Here is a 24,284-nt window from a genome sequence, read left to right on the forward strand (position 1 = left end):
AGACCCTAGTTCAACATTTTTGATGAGTCAATAATATTTAAGGGGCCGCGGAAAAAAGAGGGGACGGACGAGGATGAATATCTAGCAATTCATTCATAGTCACGTTATATTTTTCGCACAGATCCTAGAAACTTAAAAGCAGCCAGAAGTTGAAGCCTACTCATTAATCACTGATAAATAGAGAGAATATGAAATCAAACAATAATGAAATCAGGAAAAATTTGTACATGCATTTGACATTTAATTAAATTAAGCAGGAATATTTAAACAGGCTCAAACATTGTAATATCAATTTTTATTGATTGTTGTGAGAGAAAAAAAATGAGAAATTATTTTTTCTCCCTATAATCAAATACAATTATATAGAGACCAAAGTTTCATCTCGTTTCAACAAAATATATAGAACTTTTTAATTATTTTTTGAAATACTCTTTTGTGATACCACCAGCAGATTTGGGGAAATAGAGGTTAAGACTGATGCCCCTGCCACGTGTGCCCCCCCCCCCCCTTTAATTGTCCAAATTTACTGATGCAGAACTATACAACATTTCAGACTAAAGATAGCAAAGCATTTTTTGGGGAAGGACCCTTAAATATTTTCACAATATATATTTTGGTTCTGAGAGAGGAAAGACATGTCAAAAGTTGTGCTCCTAAGTTTCTCCCCCTCTTACACCAAATCCTAGTTCCACCCCTGGAGATCTTGACAAAACTTTTTGGTACTAATATGTAGGTCACTTATTTTATCATACAATAAGCTCGCATTAAAATGATATCAAACAAAACTGACATTCTGTTGAATTATTCTTCACTGATGATTAAGGTGATCATATATGCACACAGACCCATTGTGCATTATCAGTGAAATACTGCCAAAAAACAAGTTGACATGTTTAACAACTTGATCAGAAGAGACAGTTGTCAGCTTAAATCCTCATGCTTACGCTCAAAGTCAAATACCAAAAGTCATTATAATGTTGAAAGCATTTTGAAAAGCTCCATATAAGCTTGCAAATTACAGTCATCTAAATTAAACTTTTGGTTGAACAAGCAGACTTCTTACATTTGTTCTTGCCATCAAAATCTATCAACAAGCACCAAACCGAAGAAATTAGCTAAAACCTGAAGGTCAAATTGGTAAATTGGCGTATCTCAACAAATATTCATGCCAGTGTAATGCAACTTACTGAACAAAAGTGCATTGTCACTGCAGTTAACATGTTTATTAGTTTGATGAAAAAAATATTTTTTAGCCAATTTAAGTTAAACTTATTTCTTGCAAGACACTGCCGGCAACATCAGTGCAGTCAGCTGATAAGCCCCGCAGCGCTGTTCAGTTCTCACCTGTGTTTCTTGGCCTGGTAGGAGATTGGAGAAATCCGTTCTGGAAGCCACTGGAACACATTCACCGGACCCTCCAATTTACCACCTGAAAATATAAAGTTAAATAAAAACTAATAATAATTTTTTTTTTAATTAAATTTTCTCATCAAAATACATTATTCCTCCTATTTAAACAGACTGTTTCAAGTTTTCGAGGGTCAGACATCGACAAAATATAATTTCCTCTGAAATGTATTCTCTTCAGTTCATAATTACTTAAAAATGTAACAGAAAATGCTGTCTTTTGTGGAAGCTGAAGAAACGATATTGAAAATTGAATTATTTTACATTCCAATTTACTATTTTGAGTTCAAATGAGTTGCCAGTTGTTGTTTGTGTTCGCTCATATTGACTTTTGTAAGCGAATGTGTGGATTAAACAGAAGGGTTTCGAACTTCTTCGCCCTAAGTGAATGTGGGAGACTTCCAATGTCGACAATATATACTCCGCGTTGTGTGACATACTGGGCTAAAATTCTACAAATGCAAAATAGTAGATATCCAAGGCAATGCTATAATATGCTTTATAACCTAGACACTGCTGGTCGGACTTGTTGGGTAACTAACATCAAGAACGTGCTGTTTGAACATGGATTCGGCTATGTGTGGCTGGCTCAAGACGTTGGACAAATCTGTGTGTTTATAAAAACATTCACCACTAGATTGAAAGACTGTGCACTCCAAAAGTTAAATGGAGACATTTAGACGTCACCTAAATCGGAGCACTACAAACACTATAAAACGCTTCTAAATCCAGAACGTTATCTGTCTATAAATATATCATACGCATTAAGGAGGTGTTTTGCGAATTTTAGATGTTCTGGACATGACCTAATGATTGAGAAAGGACGCCACATGAACATTGTGCGTTTCTGTCCGCTGTGTCTAAGATCGGGGGCCACTGTTGTTGAAGACGAATATCACTTTCTCCTCGTTTGTCCAGCTTATAATGAACTGAGGCGAGAGCATTTCCGTGTAGATTGGTGCTCACATGCTAGCCTACTATTATTCTATAATATTATGTGTTTAAATGTTACAAATGACATATTTTCACTTGCCAAATACATATATTGCGCGTTTGAAGTGAGGAAACAAAGAATTGTATTACCTGTTTAAAGTAAATTGCATGTATAGCGACAATTTTCAAATTGTTCAATATTATATTATATATACTATATTTAATCGAGTAATTACATTTAAATATTTGTATGCCGTTTTTAAGAATGTTCAAATTTTGTGTTAACACTTTGTTAATAACTAAGAATATTTCTTTAAGCTACGCATCATAGTTTCTTTTTGTTTGTTTTTTATCTATGTATTGTATAAGGATATTATATGCTTAATTTCAGACTCACATAATATTATCATAATATTAATAGTACTTTAATTAATCATTGATATAATTGTGCATTATTGATTAGTCTATTTTTCATAATTATTGAACGATGATCTGATAAATATAATATTATTGTCTTATACTTTGAAACAATTAGTCTGCACTATCGATTTATATATCATTACATTTCATTTCCATTGTGTTACTTGTGTATTATGTCTTAATATTGATGAAATCATTCACGACTATAATTATAGTTGATGTATATTTTAATGTACTATCAAATATAATATTTTTGTATGTATTCTGGGATGGTGGCCTTTAAGTACAATAAACATTATGTTATGTTATGTATGTTATGTTCAGAAAAATGAGTAAGATAACTCAATTTCAACAAAAATAAAAGAAATATCATTGCAAACATAAAATCTGTTAGCAAGCCCCTTTTATTTTTTTTTAATGTTTTCAATAACTAAATACAAAATAAGTATTTTTCAACAGACATAAAAAAAGCTTTCTTTAATCATAACTATTTGCAGCTTATTTAACATTCTGAAATTATATCATATACTGCATGTTTTATAATGGAATATTTGCACACAAAAAAGTTTAAACTTATTGTATACTACCTGTTATATATTAAATACTTTCCACAGAAAAAAGACAAAACTATCATGTTAAATATCCTTCCAATTTTTTATTTGAGGTGTTGGCATTTCAACTTGCAATAAAGTAACAAGAACTGAAACCACTTACCAATAATACACCAATATTATCAGCTAATATTTTCATTATCACACATCAGTATTTGCAGAATAGAGCAGAACCATTTTCAATATCAATAACTCTCAACAAACGATGCCACCAAATTTTGATGAAATTCTATTGTTATCACCGAAAGCTCAAATGCCTGATTTATCCCAACAATTTGGTGCCTTTACAAGATTTGCATACACAAAGTCACTGAATAAATGACTTAAGATTTCCATGGCTGCTAAGAAATTGAATCAATTTTTAATCTTAAGCTTTTATATAATTGATAAATTTATCTCCTTTTTATCTACAATTAACAAATGTTTTCAACCTAAATTACAAATAAATTCATCCAAATCATTAATTAACGGTTTGATTATTTTTTTTATGGTGTCAATGAAATTAATTTTTAATCAAACATGAAAGGAAATTAACATTCCAGTGATTCATAAAATCACACAATCGTTTTCAAAAAGAGTTCTCAAAATTTAAGATTGAGGTTTGTTTAAATAACTCTTTTTGCACAAAAACTATGAAACTCACAGCCTGTTCATCCATAGTATGATTTTTTTTATGATGGCCATGAATTAATTTTTAATGGAATAGAAAAGAACATTGATATTCCAGTAAATTGTTGGAACACAAACATCGTTAAATATTTAAAAAGAAAATTCATGGTTGTGGTAAATTAAATCATTCATACTTTTCACACAAAAACTAGAAAACCCACAGCCTTTCAATTTCTTTGACACTTTGAATGAACGTAATTACAGTATAGCTTTTCCCAAAAAGAAAGTAATTATGTCACAATCGGAAAACAAATATTTAAAGTCCTTTAAATGTTTGATCTCATTGTGATGTCTATGATATGTCATGGTACCCCTGTAGGCAAACTAGATTAGAAATATTATTACGATATGTATCCTAAACTCAAAGTATTCAGAAACAAGATTCAAACACCAATGCTTGCCTGTTGTTGTTGTTTTCATTTCAAGAAGGTGCTTAACTTGTCTATTATTAAACCTACGGATACCTGCCTTACTGTACATGTGCATACTTTCTCTGGCAACATGTGTACCAATCTCATTTAAATATCATGAACTTTTTCAGTTATGGACCAGGTTAAAGTGTTTGCATAACTACAATGCCAATGCCTTGCATGACTACAACGCCAATGCCTTGCATGACTACAACGCCTATGCCAACAACAATGTTAAGGTTATGACATAACTACTATTTGCAAATGCAATTAGCATTTCAAGCTTTTGAAGCAGTGAATAGTGGCAATATTTACTGTATTTACTGTATTTAGAGTGATAATAAATTAGTTATACATTTCAGTCTTAACATGGACATGAACAGACAATCAAGATTATGAAATCTCTATTCCTTCATATCAAATGATCTGAAAACCTTTATCCCAACACTCCATACCATGTTTCAAGTGTCGAACAAGGTGGCAGGCAATACCCCACTCCTCCCCATCCAGGCATCCATCCCTGTTCACATCAGCCAGGTCCCACACCAGGGATAACTCCTCTGGTGACAACTGAGACTCCTGCAGTAGTTGTCTCCCTTGCATTGCTAAATAAGTAAAAACATTTCAATATAAATAGGTTTTTTAATCATACCAAAAAACAGCTATAATGTCAATTTTTCTGAGAATAATACATGTATTAGACAATTACATTCAATGATAAAAAGTCTACTGGTTCATTGCATTTTACATAGCAATTTATAAATTCAAAATCATAAATGTCTGATGAATATGAAATATAAATAATATATAAACCACACAAAGAAGTTGTTTTTTAAAACTTTTATCCCTAAATGATTTAGCATTTCGTCTTCATCAGCGGATAAAAAAAAAACCAATGATATACATCAAACCGTTTTTTAATGTCTGCAAGTTGTGTAACGGCGAAACAAATGAAAATGGTTATAAAAAAATATGGTTATGTATAAACACATATAAATGAACATAAAAGTAGTACAGTTCACTAGTTATTACTAGTAATCACTACTAAAAGTACTTCTGATCACTAATAATACAATAGCCTATTGTGTAATAAAAAAACATAGTTATAGGCAATCACAGTAATTTATGACAAAATGAAGACTATATTTTTTTCGGGATATGATAAAATAAAAACTAAACACACTCCGTTACCATTGATTTGATCCTGTGAAATTTTGTTGAACACATTCCGGTAAGCCTCTTTCTCTGTCATGGAGATATCGGGGAGGGTGGCCAGAGGGGAAGGGGTAGGGGCAAGTGCCCGGGGCAGGGTTGGGGGTATGGCATGCCCCGATAACACCCCCTGGGTCAGATGCATGGCCACTACAAACTCTTCCACACTCAGCACATTGTCGTGGCTGACATCGGCTAGGTTCCTGCAATATATATATATAAAAAAAAACTTAAATAAAACAAAAAATGCACAATGCCACTTTAAATAAAAAAAAATGTTTTTCATCATTTCCCTACCAACTTATTCAGACTTGGTGGGTTGGTAGTTTTTTTTACTTCTTACAAGGTAAATTAAACGTAGTGAAAAAGGAAAACAAAAATTTGACCACTCTATAAACAAAAAAAAATGTATTTTGCTAAATAATTGACACATGTCAAACAAATTAATTATTAAATTTGGCCTGACTTAAAAGACTAATTTAGTCTTAAATGCAATATTTTTCAGCACAGTGTTATCCTTGATTTTTCATACGAATTCTGAAATGTGTAATGCAAAACTGATTTAACATCATGATAGCTAGGTTCATGGAAAACATATGTTAATCGGCGCATCTGACTGTTTTGCATTCAATTATCATCACTTGAATATGAATGTCTTTTGTACCTACACATCATTGTGTTTGTCACAGATATTCACTGGATCAAATAACTTTCAATAAGGAAGTTGGAGTAATACTGCAAGGCTGTCTGATATCACCGCCCCATATCGATGGGCAAAATTTCAAAAAAGCTTAAAAATGTATGTGGGCAATTCTGGGATCAAAACAAGAACGTCTTGCTCGCAAGTCACTTAAGATTGAGACGGTGAAGGTGAATGGTCTCATGCTATTTTTTTTATAGATGTCAGCCTGTCAGCCAAGAAGTTGTGAGTTCAGTCTCTCCAGAGGTACTTCATTATGCACTCGCCAAATTGATACCAGTACTGGCTTGGGATTCGACTTAGGTCAGGTGCTAGACAAGCAAAAGGCTCACATCTAATATACTGGCAGGTTCCACGCTACTCTTACAGAAGTCACTACTGCGACAGGAAAACACACACACTTTTTCATGCATTTTACATACAAATGACTTGAAGTTAATCATAGTTCATGAGGACTGGTTGACTTATCTCCCATAATCCAGTTCACAAGGAGTGGTTGAAATACCCGGCTTTAATTTTGTTTTATTGTGACAAATCAGGCCGAAAGTTGTTAAATTATTAACTGGCACTTGATCAAGCATTTTAATGATAAATTAGTTTAAAGAAGCCCCCACACTTAGCCTACTAGACTGAGAGGGACATTCAGTCACGCACCAGTTATGACTGTAAATTCAAACTTAACATATTTCAACAAGGAAAATGAACTTTGTACTAAATAATACTAAAATAGAAACATATCATTTGACATTCTTATTATGCTTTTAAGATAGCTGATGAAGTATATATTAATCTTACAATTGATGCAAAATTAAGTCACCATATTATGGCTGCTCTTTTTTTGTATTATCTTGGAAAAAAACATACAGCACAAATGTTCTATAAACAGGCATGTCTTTTTGTGGGCCCCACACTTTTAATAGGACATTTACGATAACTAGTTATTCATAATAAAAATTTAACTAAAATTAAGAATAACAAACATGTTTGTCAAAATTTATCACATAAATCTGGTCTTACAATTTGAAAAAAGTTGTATTTCTTTCCATGAAAAAATATTTTTTACTATTCAAGTTTGTAATAAAATAACCTTCGATGCAATAATTGAACCATTAGATGAAGACGATAAATTTCTTATGAATGAATGAAACTACCACTGCCTTACAAACATTACATGGGAAATCACTCCAAAATCTATCAATCATATTTAATTGTACGATTAGAGTTCAATATTATTTACAGTGCAATGTAATAAATAATTAATTTCTTTAATTCGCTTCTATTATCGTATGAATGAAGTTTGATATGAATATTTACTTGTTCAAAAATAATCATTGTATTAGATCTGTGTTCTGTCAATACTGGGTGCGACAGATGGAAGGTATTCATACAATGATTCGTACAAGTTTGTGAACACTGATAGAAATCAAACACTTGTACGGAAGAAAATCTCTGACACACCTTATATCACCCGCTCAGATGATAAATTGGGCTAGTACTTAAAATGTGAATGACACCGAATGTCCATGATTCAATAGAGCAAAAAGTAAACAATATCATGAAAAATAATACAAAGAGGTACTGGTTGAACAACGTCTGATAGTCAGAACAAAGAGCTACGTGCTTCCTGAAGGGTTTGAACGCACTAGCACTCACACCAAATGCGGGCTATGTTGGTATTAAGGGACGCATCCGTGTTCAAGTAGTACACACTTGACCATCCATCCACCGGTTGCCAGCCCAAAAACCTTCCTCATTATTCAATATACTAATAGTCTTCCAGGAGCAATGTTACAGTTGTTGGCATCTCAATATTAAACCTGCTTCATTATTAAAAATACTAATAGTCTTCCAGGAGGGACGTTAAACAGGGATCCTTATAACAAGTGCTGTTCATGAGCACATCATGAAGAACGAGGATAGGTCTTCCCATGGTTACATAATGCACTATGTCTGTGCACTATGCCTCACAGCCTTAAAAAAGACTGATACTCTTACTGGAACTGACGCCCATGGATAGACCAGTGGCATTTTTAAAAAAACATACCTCCCCTAGAAAGAGCCAGGATTACTATAAAGCTTTGTGGGAAGGTACTAGTATAAAAATACCCACAAACAAAACCACCTGGGTCTGCGCTAAGAGTCCTCGGGTTCAACCGTGAAGTTAATATGGGCAGAATCTATGCGATAAATGTATTGAAACGCAGCTTATGTAAAAAACGGAGTTACACCTAAAAAGTTACAATCTTAGGCCTTACGATCCATATTGAAATGGGGCTCTGCATTTCTATTAGAGCAAAACACAATAAAAGGTTAAAACAAAGCTATTATGTGCAGGGCTTGCAGGCTTGTGATTATTTCAACATATGCATGTACAAGTCATCTGTCACTGCTACAGCATATTTTTTTTTGTGATAAAACATAACCACAACTATGAATTAATTTGTCAACCAAAAAATCTGTCAAATCAAAATAAGCGTACCAATTAATTTTAAACTTTAAGCCTAGTGCTGTACACTCATGGACAACACATGCAAATTAGCGCAGATACACAGACTTAGCCTTGTCAGCGTGTTTTTAACAAAATCTAGAAAAATGACAATTATTTGGCCTAAATGAGAAGGATGGTTCATTTAAATGCTTCATTCCGCCAAAACAAAAGATGATGAACAAGTTCCTTTGTTGACAAACGAATTGCCCTCTGCCAGAAGATACATAAAACAGATGATGATACAACACCCTGACTGTGACATTTGTGACAAAATGTCCACACAACAGGTGTTCTATGTTTTTGGTAGTAAATAATGAGATTTCCTTAATTTAAGTATATAAATAACGTTTTTTGCATGAAACCACTTCCTTTTTTTTTTTTTTCATCTTTCTTGAAAACAATATAAGTAAAGAATTTGACTAATCAAACCTCAAATTGCCAGGTACATTAAGTGAAAAAATTGCAAAATAGTGGACAAATGTTTAATTTTCAACGTGTTGTTACAATTTATTTTCCTTTTTAATCGCAGATGTCTTCGCTGTCAACAGCTAAAATTTGCATGTTTGTATATCTAGAGCCTTTATTTGTTTTGTAGCCAAGATTGAGGATGTTTAAGTTGTCATTATGGTCATATATTTCACATGAGTAGCGCTGCCATGTCACAAAAACATGCAAGTGGCAGGCTACTGTTGACATTGTCTCATTTGTAAGAATTGCACCTCCACAAACATGGATTGCGAATGAACATTTTGAAAAAACTGACGTCAATGAATCCTTGCAATACCGGACATTAGCTTGGAGTTACTGTTATATATTTGAATATGAAGTTTGCATTCAACAATATAGGTTTTGAAAACAAAATACCCCCCCCCCACCATTCACTGAATAGATGATAAGTCAAAATTGATGGTGATAAAACACAAGAAAGAAGTTCCCAAATAGAGAGTGGGGAGTGATGCCCCCCTGCTTAACACCTCTGAACATTACAAATGTGGAACAATGTCACAGATTATAAAGGAAAGAACAAAGCATACATTTTGTAATAAAAAGCTCTCACACCATTACATATTTTCAGGAATATAAGTTCTTGCAAAGTCAAAACATATTCAACAACAATTAGGTAAAAAGCCTTTGTGTTGTCAACATATGCACAAGAAAAGGACTTATTTTTTGTTTACATTAATAATCAATATTTCAAAACATTTTATTTCATATTATAGACAACAATAGGGATAATCCTAGGACCTTTAACATGCATTGTGTTACAAATTCATGGGTAACACTACTTGAAACAGTAGTTGATTTGTGAACAAAATCAATTTTAAGAGGGGTCTTATCTACAAGAGGATAAGTGACAAAGTTATTGAGAGCTTTAAGCTTTAAATGGTCACCGAGACTGCTGATATCAGCCTATCATGTGCATAACTTTTCTGATTGCAATGTAGATATTAATGTATGGTTCAAATATTTTCAAAACCATTATAATTGCCATTTGGAGTCATGAAAGCCTATACTTAAATGAACATATTTATATTGGTAAACAATTTGTTTCATAAAGGTATAATTTGCAGTAAAAATATTGATATCATTATTTGATTTTTTAAACTAAACATTTATTGAAGACTGAAATCAATGTCCATTATAATAACGGTTCCATTGTATTTCTTCAGCATCAGAGGAGAGGTAGCATTCAATGATAACTTATAAGGCAAACATGCAAGTAATAGTCTTGAACTTGGCTTTCAAACCACATCAGAAATATCATTATATTCATGTTCAAATATTTACATGAGGTTGATTTCAACATACTGTGATAAATTCTGTTACGCACTTCACAAGCGACTTCAAAGATGAAAAAGGGGCAAGCAAACAATCCCTTTGATAATTTTAACACTATATATATCATTGTTGTATTGACTGTTCCTTATATAAGTAAAATACTTCAATGGTAAAGAAACACTTTTTAACTGAAGTTACAACCACCCCATTTTCAATAGCCTTGTTAGTGGTAGAGCATTCCCTTATGGAACACGAGATTGTGGGTTCAATCCTTGTGTGTGTCGCACTTGCAAAGACAGACAAAAAAGTTGTGCCAGTAGCTCCCTTGCCAGAGCATTTCACTTTGGAGTGTAGTATTCAGTGGTATAATTATATGTGTCTGCTCAGTAGATATTCTATGTCGCAATATTGTTCATGTTGCTAATACTGTCTTTTTCTATTGTTAAAGGCATTTTCATTAGCTTTTTTTAAGTAGCACCAAACCAAAACGAACAAAGAAATACGTTTTTCCAATTAAACAAAAGTTTAAAGCTACAACTACTTGAACTTCTTTTAAGATTCTTACAAACATTGTACTCCACACCAAGTCTAGTTTTGGCACTTACAAAATGCTGACAACACATTAACTGTTACATATGGTCAGAAATATAACTTTTAATGTCTGCTTTGATTAAAAGATGACTTTAAGTGTCATTTACAGTCTCTTTATCATAAAAGTCTCTTTGCATAATTTTTAAATATTAACGTTCTACAGGTGGTCTAAATCACTTTATTGACAGTGTTCGGCAGAATATTAAAAGTTTACAATGTCTCTTTCATGACAGAACATTAGTTGTCCTTTAAATCATGTCCTAGATTTTTTATTCAAAAGATCCTTCTAAGACGGTAATGGTACCCCTTTTTTCATTATTTTGACATAATTTATGAAGCCTGTATTGTTTGTTGTTGTGTTTTTTTTCCTCCACATCATTACATTATTTTTATGCATCTGATAAAGTAGAAATTTATTCAGTCTAGCTGTAGAGGTAGGCATTTTTTTCAGAGTTGGGGCTCAAATCATTTGCCTCCCTCCAAATGTCTCTATTTTAGCCGTAAATGCACAAACTGTGTAATAACCCACTGAATATAATCAGTTTATGACAAAACATAAGTTTGACAGAATCCTTCTAAATGAAACCTGAAATAATCTGGCTATCCAGGCATTAGTTTATACTATAATTTGAGCTCGATTGTGGCGAAAGCTGATAGCTTATAGAATCTTTCTCGAGTCTGTTTCCTGGGTAGAAACCAGTACTGGTGACTATTTTGAGAGGGCGTGAGAAAGTACCCCTGGCGGAGATCAAACCCACAACCTCTTGAGTGAGAGGCAGATACCAAAGTATACCACTAGACCACTCTCACCCCTTGATCCAGGCATTGGCCGAGACATAAGCACAAACATAAAAAATAATTTAGTGTTCAGGCTGACATGCCTCCATCAATTGAAATGCTGGACATATTCACATTTAACTGGTTAGAAGAGCTCTGACAACCAAAAATCCATTAAGCATAATAACAGATGCCAAATTTCTATTTAGTCGTTAATTGGTTTTACTAAGTGGGTTATTAATAGAATCTTGAGCATGCACGCTGGCTAGCTGCTTTCAACCTGACTTTCTCGTTTTGAAGACCAAAAATAAACACAAACTATACTACTTTATGAATATATTAAATTATTTTTCTTTTATTCTACATAGGTGACGATTGTTAAAACCAGATCACTCTCAAGTTAAACTATGAACAAATATCGTGTATAAGCTGACCTTGTCTTAAAGAAATATATTTGTATTGTATAAAATCTGACTAAGAACAAATTTTCTGGTGAATTAAACATGACAAGAAATTTAAAGGAGTGGCGTATTCAAACTAGAACGAAAGCATAACCAAGGCATAAACTTATACGCAATTATTTACATTAAATTTGAAAGCTTCTTATGGCTGAGTAAGTCTGTTGACAACAAATAGTTGTCACATTGCGATTTTCAAATGTATTATGTATGTTTTGAACATGCTACAAGACATTAACAGAATTTATCATACCCAAGCAAAAAACATCAGGCCAAAATTCTCGAAACATATTAATCTCTTATTACAAGATCAAGCTAAGCTCAATATTTTTGGTTTTTGTATAATTAGTGTATTGTAATATTTACATTCTTGAGGTGTTTTGGGACTTGAAAAGGAAATTATCTGTATGTTAATAAAGATGATAAATTAATTTTTAATTAGAATAAATAAGTAAGAAATTTAGCTTAATGAATTAAGTTACTTAAGAACTGTCAAGAAATTTGGGTCAGAAACATTTGTTATTCTTATATTCTCATTTTATTAACATTTTGTTTTCAAATGCTGGTTTGATGTTGTTTGATTGAATACTTTTAACAGATAGCAGTATAATAATACCAGAAATGTCTAATTTACCCACAAATAAGGGCAGGATAGTTTCATATAAACCAAAGTAAACCTCAGGGAATAGGAAGTTCAATAAGGTGTTTTTGTTATCCTTTCTTTGCTGGCATCAGTTATCACTTCAACTTCCTTTCTTATAAAAACGTTCTATCGATTGTCATTTTTCTACCCGTGACACTGCACAAAAGCTGTTACCCATTTTACTGGCCGTTTTTCTCACAAACTTGTTTTAAATCAATATTTACCCATTACAAGGCAAAATTTTCCAAGTCTATTACTGTTCAATAATTAAATGATTCAGACCCTATTATTATAGCAAACTGAAATGGCCACTACTCGCAATAATATCGTTCACACAATAAAGTAGTTCACCGACCAATAATCAAAGACATTCTTATTTGCCCGATTAACTTTAATGACCGTATGTGTTCGGTTATAGAATATTTAATTAACACTATCATAAAATGTTAAATCATATGTAGGACAAAGGCTATGATATTTTTAAGTGTCCTCTGTCAAAAGTTGAAAGAAAAATGGAATATGAGGTGTGCAATTACCAACAATACAGTGATAAAATTATAATAAAGTTCAGTTTAATTAATAAGACTTTTATAAGTTTTTACTCTCAAGGCAAAATTAGGGCATTGAAAAATAAAGGTTCGCTGCTGAGTAAAATTACAAGTTTCCTTAGCTCATGAGGCCTCGGCGAAAATCAAGGTTTTCATAAAGGTTCCAGTTAAGCAAAATTATAGGTATTTAAAGGACATTTCAGTGAAAAATAAAGAGAAAATATAGACAAGTTTCGACCATCCATTCCCTCCCAGAAACTTCAGATGTAGCAAATGACCCTCCATAGTCCTACAATATTGGGAACGAGAGCCTGACAGATGTAACATAAACAAGTTAAACGTAACAAGATTAAGTAGCTTATCCCTAAGGCCAAAACATGTTCCTTCCTCCTAATTTTTATGAAAAATAAATTTATTGTGATTATCTTAAAAGATCATTTTCTTTTAAAGACCAAAAACTCTTAAGAATGAAAAAAAAATATTCAAAATACAAAAAATGAGCTTAACTTAATCCTGTTATAAGGGACTTAAATGTATGGAGTCATAAGTGCCAGTACATCAGCAGGATGCATTGGTTTATTAAAGTAATATGTGCATGCAACTATGCTTGGAACTCTCAGACTTTTGCTACTGACCCATGGTTCTAAAATATGCAAGTCCAAGGAACGCATTCCAGCAGATTTCAAATTGAATCACTGTGATTGATCGCTGTCTTGATTTATATAGTCTTTGTCTGCAGGTTTATTAAGTGATTGGTCTGATGGCCATTATTTATGGAGTTTGTGCAAATTTATCTTGTCTATGTTAGTATTTAGCTACCAGACTGGCCCCTATAGTTCCATGAGAATTTGATAGTATTTAAATTGTAAACAGACAGTGAATGTACATAGCATGCAGTGATCAAATTTCGCACATGCACACGGTAAAAAACTAGTGATAGTAACAAATATCATTTTTGCGCTAGTCGCATTGTTCCTGCGATTTATATAGAGTTGTGTTTGTATAGTTTTGGTACTTTTCATAAGAACATAGAAATTTGGGTCAAGCACTTTAAATTCTGAATTTCTAAGATTGTCATGGGTTTCCTTCTCACTGCTGAACATACTAGAAGTGATTACAGAATCCTGTCACTTCTATCTGGAAAGATGATCAAATACAATTAAATAGTCGTTAGTGGACACCCAACATAAGGAACAATCAATTATGTTCACCGTTTAGCAATTTTCATCAAATGGTATTTTAACTCAAAACCATAAACTTCATGCATGTAATATCAGTTGTTGAAAGATAACATATATCTAAAGCGTTTTTTATGAATTTACAAAAAACTAATTTAATTTATTACATAATTGGGACAATTAAATAGCAATGAAGTTGTTGAAATAAACATCATAAATTATATAAACCAATATGGAGTGCAGAATACACTTTCGATTATTTTCAAATCAATGATCGTTTTTTTTTGTCCTTTTCGATTTGATTAACAATCATGAAATTTGCCAGATTATCAAACACCAATGACTCCCATTTGGGAATTTCTCCCATTGTCGTCCAGGTGTGCTAAAGAACGCACCATATCTTGCTGAGGACTTGCAGAGGAAGGCGTGACTGCAGAAATAGGTCCCGGGCTCGTTCCCCTGAAAATAAATGTTACTTCAAATTAGTTTATATACAGGACATCAATTTTTAGTTTCTATACATTAAATAAATCAGTTTATAACACATGACATCACTTTAGTTTACCTACAGGATACATGGCATCAATTTCATTTTAATATATACAAGACTTCAATTTAATTTATATATATGCGACATTTGAATTAAGTTTATACTTATTTATTTTAGCATGGTTGTTAAAGACAGCTTAATACTGAAAGGAATCACTCTCGAATCTGTGTCCTCGGAAGAAACCTCAGTACTTGTGATATTTTTGAGAAGTAAAGACAGCATTTTCCTGAATGGGCTCAAACCTACAACCACTTGTGTGAGAGAGCACCAATACCACTTTCAAGGAAATTACATGACAGTCTGACACAGCTGTCATATCTTTAACGCTTATACTACAGTAAACAAGCCTCAACTTTCCCATTGTACCAGCCTACTCATATTCAGTTTAGTTTAAATTTTGAAGAAAACTGGAAAACAACAATTAACATTTAACATTTCAGCATAGTAATTAATCATTCTGACTTCAGTCTGCATATTTGCGCTAATTTCGGTGAGACTGAAGTTCTTGTATCAAGTAAATCATAGTGAAATATCTGATGTGCATTTCAAAATTAATGCATGATAATGAATTTTATGTTGCATGGAAATCAGAGCAGTAAGTCATAGTTTCATGACATGAAGTAAAATCTTATTGATTAAGAATGGGCAGAACAGAATGAGCGTAGCTAATGAGCACTTCTAATCATTAAGATTTTACTTCAGGCTTTAAACACCAGAGAAAGTTGGAATTCTTAATAATTAAGCCTAGTACTTAAATGCTTGCTTGTCTGCAATGTGATTGGCTGAAAATGTAGATTGTATTCTAAGGACAGGTAAAACTAAAACAAAAACAGTTCTGTTTCAATGGACCACAAATTCTTGGAAGATACTAGCACATGTAGCCATATGTAAGCCTTATCATAATAACATGATTCAGAGACGTACCCAGTGGAGGATTTGACTAAAAGGTCCACTCATTTGAACATGCGTACCCTCCCCCATAACCAAAACATACATGATAACAGCTGATAATAATCAATAAAAAAATAGATCTTCTTTAGTATATGTGATTCAAGCCGAATAGGGGGTAAAGGGGCTTAGGCCCCTTATAAAAGTGTTTCAAGTCATTTATATTCCTTTGAAGGTACTTCCTACTGCACAATAGTCTGCAGTTCAAGCTCTCAATCCTAATTTCAGAATTAATCCTAAACTTGGCAAGGGATTTTGCCTACTTGCAGTCTGAAATGGTGCATTTTTGTATTTCTTTCATCAATATTTTTCTCCGAGTTACTGACACAAAAAGGTTGATTTGGACAGTTTTGGAGGGGAGAGGGGGCACCAGTGCAGCCCCCTTGACAACCTTCCTGCTTAATCCACTAATGCAATTTAATGTTGAATAAAAAACATATTTACCTTAATGTCCTCAACATACTGGTAATAGAAAATCATGAAATCTGTCTACATTTATCTTGCATTTCTCTAAATTGAATATTTATGTTCAAGTGATATTGTTATCAATGCTAAATTATGCATATCATGTAAAATCTGCTCAGAGGCTATTTGATGATTGTTCCGATATACACTATCTATTACTCTAGAGTCTACTTCATCAACATAAATCAAAAAACCTTATGTTTTGTACATTTCCATAGAAATCTGCAAGGTGTGCATGTATGCAATGTATGCATGTGGCTAGTGACAGTGAACGCACATGCCAATACCATTAAAGTACCTTAAAGGGACTAGACACCAGATGGTTCCAAAATAGGTAAACACAGTATTTCTTCAGAACAAGCCTAAAAATATCATTACAAAATGGGGATTGTAATGCATCATTTTACATGATTAAAATAATATTTTGTTGCTGTCTCAGCTGATTTTACCTGTTTAAGAATAGCGCATAATGGTTTCCCAGTTTATATAGTGTGCATATTTAACATGTAAAAGTCATGTGATAAGTACAGATACAAATACCAACACTATTTTTAAATTTAAATATTGAAATTTACTGGGTTTTACATTGTAGACAAACTCAGTAAATTTTGAATTGGAAAAATATGCAAAAGCTGTGAAAGATACATGTGTCATAAGTGATATGATACATCAGTAGGTAAGATTCAATGCGTTGTACACATAGCAATTTTTTGGACAATGTTTTCCTTGCAATGATAACATCTGGTGTCTAGTCCCTTTAAGTGAGTCTTTACAGGTCCTGATGAAAGCTAAACACCCAGCCAAATGGACATTGTGACTGGGATACAATTAACCTTATGATGACTGATTTTATTAACGTAGACTGGAGATGGCAGAAACTGGTGGAACCATGTATACCATATTTGCAACAGCCTCAGCAAAGCCTTTCAGAGACATCGGAAAAATCTTTACAAAATGTCCATTTTTTGTTACCAAGAGGCTGCATATTAAGTGGTCAAATTGTCTGTTTGACTGGGGCTTATGGCGGTAGAGCATTCCAGACCGTGGTTTGATAGTTCATACTAAAAACCATTATAAGCTCAATGGTGAAGCACAAACATTTGATCAATTAGCATCACACTGATTGTCATTGAACTATACACTTGGCTAATAAAGGGATTGTATATTTCGACAATAGTAAATAGTACCAATGGATTACCAACTCCAACAAACACCTTGGACAATTGACCAAGCGCGTTTAGACTTCTATTCACATCAATTCCTCGCTTCATACCGTGTCTTACCGTTGCCAAAGACAATGGTTGCCATGGTTTGGACCATTCGCACTTGCTGTGTTTTTTTTTATTTTACTTAGTTCTGGTTGAAACCAAAATAATGTATGTATTCTGTGCTATATGATCAAGCAAGCTTATAGTCGAGACATTTAATGAGATCAAGGCCCACTATATCCTTGCTGGACTTTTAATCACATTTCTGCTGTTTTCATTACTGCTTTATTTTTAGCAAAAGGATTCCAAATCATTGAAAATATTAAAGTGAAAAGCATATTTAGGGGTTATCCAGAGATCACAAGAACTAAATAAAACTGTACATTAAAATATTATGTACTTATATTATTTGTCAAAGCCTTGGCCACCCAGTTTGTTTTGGCGTTACCCTACTTACACATTTTTAGTTATTAGAGGGTAGCTAAGTGAGGGGTTTTCCTTCCTAAACTAAAATACTTTGGTGTTTGCATTTTTGTGTATGCCATTGACAATTGAGGATTTATCAAACTTTCTGTTCAATAATTTCATGTAGATCGATTCTGTCGAATGCACCAAAAAATATTTTCATGGGGTATATTTCAGTCAGTCTATATTTCTTTTCCACGAAGGCTTGCTTGTTAAACTAAAATACAAGCCTCAGAATTAAAAGGAAGCATATACTTGGTGTTTGCATTTTTTGTGGGCCAATGATAATCAACAATTTTTCAGTTTATTTATTATGTATAAGATCCTGATTAATTCACCCAAAAAAGAGCAAGTCAAACAAACTATTTATTTATTGTTGCCTTATTTTAAATTTATTTTTTAAGGTCATCATACCCTTAGATAACAAGGGTTTTGATTTGATCAATTCACCAAACGATATCATTTCACGCTGCAAAAATTGTTTTATTCTGTTTTGTAAAATGCGTCAAATCATTCAATGAAAACAAATTCCTTTATTTTTACAAACAATGAGTTTGAAATTGTAAACAGTTGATTAGGCTACAATAACTGATATATCTGATATATAATTATCATGATTGCATGACTTTGTTTTTCCTTGAAATACGAGACGTAATAAATTACAGGGTTTTTCAATGACAACCTTCTATTTTTGCAAGGAATGTACACAAGTTATCTTGTTTAATGCATATCTTGTGGTTTCCTGGGCGCACAGTTTTGCATCAAAGAAACTGCAAGAGATTTTTTTTTTCGATTTTTTAGAAGTGATTTGTTACAATCTGTCAAATCAACCACAATGGTGTGACAGCAATATAAAAATACAAACAATTATTCTTTTTTAATTCTAAAAAAATCAAAAAGCAATGTGGCCATTTTTTTATAAAAAAATACTTAGGGCAAATCACAATTTCAATCTCAACCATTTTTTTCATAGCATCAACAGTTCTTCAAAACTGTAAAAACCCATTCTCGCATAGAATATGTTTATTAAAACTTTATAAAAAAAAAAAAAAAATATCCTACAACAAAAAATATAATCGAGTACCTCTCATTTTTTAGCAATTACTCAAAAACATTTTTTTTGCTCTTGAATAAGTTTTCTTTGAAATATTGACAAAAGGTTTTTATAAACACATATATTATTATAAATTATGAGGAAAAAGGTTCCTAAAATGAGTAATAACATTCAAGATTTTGAATCATACTATATTTTTAATGTGGTAAAATGAGTTGAGACTGAGATTTGACTTAAGTATATTTTTGTAATACTCAGGCCTCTTGTAGGCAGTATGCAATTTGAAAAGTAACTTAGCAATGTCACCCTAAGATAACTTTTATTAAATAGTTGGTTACAGTGAAAGCAGACCTGATAAACAATTGACACTTTCACAACCTACTCCTCAATAGAATGACCTCAACTTCTGAATAGTATCATATCTAAAACAGAATAGAAAAAAATATGTCAAGATGCTTGCTAGTTAGTGACAATTTGTCACATTCTTTCGTACAAAGCAAGGGGTCATTAAGTAGCCATAGCGTGTACTGACGACTGTTGTCAATGATGATGTCACACTGCAGGGGATACACTAAAAGATTGTAATCTGTCCTTACAGCCTCGAGGACACTGGACGACTGACCTCGAATGGTCAACGCTGACTTAAACTGTTGTGGTGTATAGCCCAACAGTTCATTCAATCGTAAATTAATACATTTAAATTAATTCTAGATTTAAAATTTTGCAATAAATGTCACATTTTTTAACATTAATTGTAGGCGTATCAGTTGCTGTATTTCAACATCGACATATCTTCAAAATTAAGGACTTATTATAACAAGAAAACCTAAAAAACGATACAATGGCCTATATTCAACAGGGTTTAATACTGTTTAGCACCCTCAAAAATACAGGCAGCTTCATAGCAGAGGCAACATATATCAAATAGCTTTTTTATCATGACAGGATTGTAAAGTCTTTCTGTTTGAATGTTCATAATGTGACACTACAAATTGTAGGCAATTAAAGTCATATTAGGTGAAGTAGGTGACATGCTATTGCATGACGATACATCATGTCTATATCTGTAGAAACTTTATAGGCAGCTGAGGGTTTGAATGAAATTTCGGATCATTTTCAATCATAGAATTCTTATCGTGCTAAGAGTCATAAAAAAAACATTAGAGCAAAACTTCCATTTGAGTATTATCATACAGTGTGGTATTATATATACTCAGGACAAGTTTAAAGTATTTCAAGAATTCAGTGGCTTAGCAAGACCAAATTACAGCTGTGCAAGCCCATCCGTCTTTAAGGGCTCAATTAGCCATGTTTTTCCAGGATTTATATTGCCCATAAAGGCATTTTTTAGCACATCAATATCATAAAAAAGTACATTTTCTGCAAATGATATGCATGCCCTAGCCTATAGTGCGTATTAACCCCTATTAAATTTTCCAAATTTTATCAATTATAAACATGCATCATCATGCCTCATACCATAATTTTATGATCATCTAAATTCTTGAAATGACTACTCTACCAATCATAAACAAAAGTGTCCGATAGTTCACTAGGCTCAAAGTTCAAACTCAGGATATGTGATGCAAGACTATTTTGTACACAGTTAAATCCTACTTCAACCATTTTGTTATCACATCCTTAAAAAAAAATGTATTAATTCATTACAATTTTAGTCAGTCTGTTTAAACATTCCTGAATATATAAGTATTAAAAACTTAAAATGCCTTGGGAGGATATAATTATAAAGAATGAATAATATATCAGAATGAATGCCTCCAGTTAGAATAAAACATACATAATTTGTGTATAAAAACCTTGAACTACAATAAACTAACACAAAATATAAAAAAAACTTTGAATTTCATGTTGCGGGTTATACAGTTCTACATTTAGAAACAACTGGCTTCACTGTCAAGTAAACCCTGCTCCAGTCTCTCGCACACATGGCCTTATTTTTTTTATTCTGGTTTAGGTAACCTTTACCGACACAACGTACAAAATAGGCAGACCCTTCGGTTCATTTTTTTTTTTTTTAATTTGTCTGAGTCAGTTTCAATTAGTAGTTTAAAAAGCATTAGATTAAAGATTAAAGGGACTAGACCCAAGATTGATGGTTCCAAAATGGGCAAACTCAGTATTTTCATTACAAGCCAAGAATTGTCAATACAAGCCAGTTTGGGGACGAAAATACACATTAAAAGAGTATTTTGTCGATCTCTAAGCTGAGTTAACCCATTTAAAAATAGCGCATTATTGTTTCCCAGTTTATAGTGTGTGTAATGCACCAGTCAATTTTAACCACGGCCCCCCAGGTCCGGGGAATAGCGGGGACTTTCGGTCCAGCCAACCCCGGCTAAAATCCCTGCCCTGCGGGAACGAAACAGATGGTAAAATCCCCGCAAAATGCCCCCGCACCCCAGGGACCCTAGGTAAGGCCCATTTCCCGTTATATTTAAAGCAAAGACATAACCACCACATTCACCCGGCACTGCGGGGCCACCTGAAAGGTAAAAACACGGCCCATTTCCCCGGCTATCGCCGGTATACCCCCGGACCTGGGGGGGCCGTGGTTACAATTGACTGGTGCATAATTAGCATGTGAAAGTCACGTGATAAGTACAGATACATATACCGCTATTTTAAATAAATCGGGATAAGCAAAAAACTTTGAAAGGTTCATGTTTAGAAAGCAATATCAGTGAAACAGATTTGATGCATTGTGCAAACGATATCAATTTTATGTTAGTTTTTTACCATTTTTCTTTTTTTCTGCAGTTGTATCATCTGCTGTCTAGTCCTTTAACTACTTGATGTTACCTCATTACTCCCCGACCCAATGATGACAATCATCCTTACATTATGCCAAAATAAAAAATAAATAATTAAAACTAAATGTCTGTTTTTGGACAAGTTGTAACCCTTGGCCTTACTATACAATTATTTTTTTGGCCCAACCAGGGCATTGATGAAGCTGGATGTTTACAAACTGACATAATGACAGAATACAGCGCTACCTAACATTGGCCGTATCACGACAACACTGCGAACAATGACAGAATGAAGCACAACCTTACATGGGCCGTATAACAACAATGCGAACAATGACACACAGGAAAACCCGGGTGATTTGTTTACCTATTATCCGAAACCTGAGACTAATTCCTCCCAGCTCCACCGATCAGGGAGGCTGCGTGACATTTAGTATGTGGAAAACATGTTTGATTTGAAAGAAATAGGGGTTACTGTTATGTTTCATGACAGGAAGTTGATTTATTCTGCAAATATTACATGTCTACATTATTATATATAATGTGGTCACAATTCCCTGTAGAATTCCTTATCAATACTCAGGGAGTGTGTTATATGTTCCTCCCTGAGAAATGGGGTATAACTTCCAATATTGAGTAATTGAAAGTATACAAAATTCAAACATTTTCAAAAGAACTTTCAAGAGTAAAAGCTTGGAAATTCAAACTGACCCTAATCTGATGTTAATAATACATTTAAGGCCACATTTTCACTTCATTCAAATGAATTGTTTGCACTTTTGTTGAGTTGGTTTGTTTTGACCGGAAAGTATATATTTCATATTTTATCAAAATGTTGTACAATAATGGAGAAATGTTTAGTCTTCAAGCAAGGAACGGCGGGCTACCGCTAGTGTCAAGCCCCATTTCAAGAGACTTGAACTTCCATGTTTGGGCGAAAATCTTTCCAAATTTATTGCAAGGAAGTTCATAGTCTTCCACTTGTAAATTCTAAATGAAAGCCCTTGAATTAAATATTAATCTAACACAGAAAGATTATGAAACCTACATATTCCTGTTAAATTCTCTTTTATTACATACATGAATGAATGCCACACTACTGGTAATTAACCTAATTCTTAAAGATATTTGTATTGAAAGCAAGAATGAAAATACAATATTTTCATAAAAATCATCAAACCATTTCATGCAAAAGGCTCAGTACTAGATGAATAATAACAAGGTTAAAAAAATCTATAAATAATTTTCATTTATTCGTCAACCTTTATACATCACATTCCAGACGCACTCAAATATATGACCGACAAAGCCGAAGTGCAATAAACCATAATTCTTTACAAAAACTTCAGTTAACTCTTATTATCAACAAAAAAATCTGAGAAGATGACAATACTGTTTGTCATTTAAGATAAACCCAAATATAACTTTTGATAAATTTTCACTACCGAACAAGTGACAAAGATCTCTAGGGTTATTATATTGAATCATAACTTGTAATGTTAAACACCCGAAATTCTGATAAAAATCTTGTTTTCACTGATGGAGAGATAATAATTAACACATCAAGAGAATTTTCCCCATACCATTAATAGGCGTCTACCTTTTGGAAAATTGCATTGAAATACAGGGTCTTTTCCAAAAAAAAAAAATTACCTCTGGAATATTGTATTTTATCCCCCTTTCAGAGTTTCAGGCACTAATCCCAGCAGTATTTTCCATAAAGAGACCTTCCTTTTTGGAGAAGACTCTGATATATTTGATTTTGAAATTTTCTTATAGTCAGTCAATGGCAAATGCTTTTATAAGCCTTTTAAATCCTAATTAGTGAAACACTTGACTTGTACTGTATATTTGATAACATTATCAGTGCTAAAGTTGAAGAAAAATTGCAAAATAAAATGACAAAAATGAACACATTTAAAAAAACTCCATACGAAATGACTAGTTTTATTTTCAGAAGGTATATAACACTACCTGAGTACCTAAACTGTACGCACTA

At 32.9% G+C, this 24,284-nt stretch overlaps 1 protein-coding gene across 2 annotated transcripts in view; it reads right to left on the bottom strand.

Moving 5' to 3' along the window:
• The window catches only part of LOC128215553 (uncharacterized), an 84,872-nt gene that overhangs the window by 54,714 nt on the left and 5,874 nt on the right, over positions 1-24,284 (bottom strand). For both annotated transcript variants that reach the window (XM_052922238.1, XM_052922239.1), the window contains exons 3-6: positions 15,220-15,283; positions 5,642-5,865; positions 4,906-5,055; positions 1,345-1,429 (exon numbers count right to left, since the gene is read on the bottom strand). In XM_052922238.1, coding sequence (XP_052778198.1) covers positions 1,345-1,429; positions 4,906-5,055; positions 5,642-5,865; positions 15,220-15,283 — 523 coding nt within the window. The remainder of the gene's footprint in view (positions 1-1,344; positions 1,430-4,905; positions 5,056-5,641; positions 5,866-15,219; positions 15,284-24,284) is intronic.

This window comes from Mya arenaria, chromosome 13, assembly GCF_026914265.1.
Source record: "Mya arenaria isolate MELC-2E11 chromosome 13, ASM2691426v1".
Lineage (NCBI taxonomy): Eukaryota > Metazoa > Mollusca > Bivalvia > Myida > Myidae > Mya > Mya arenaria.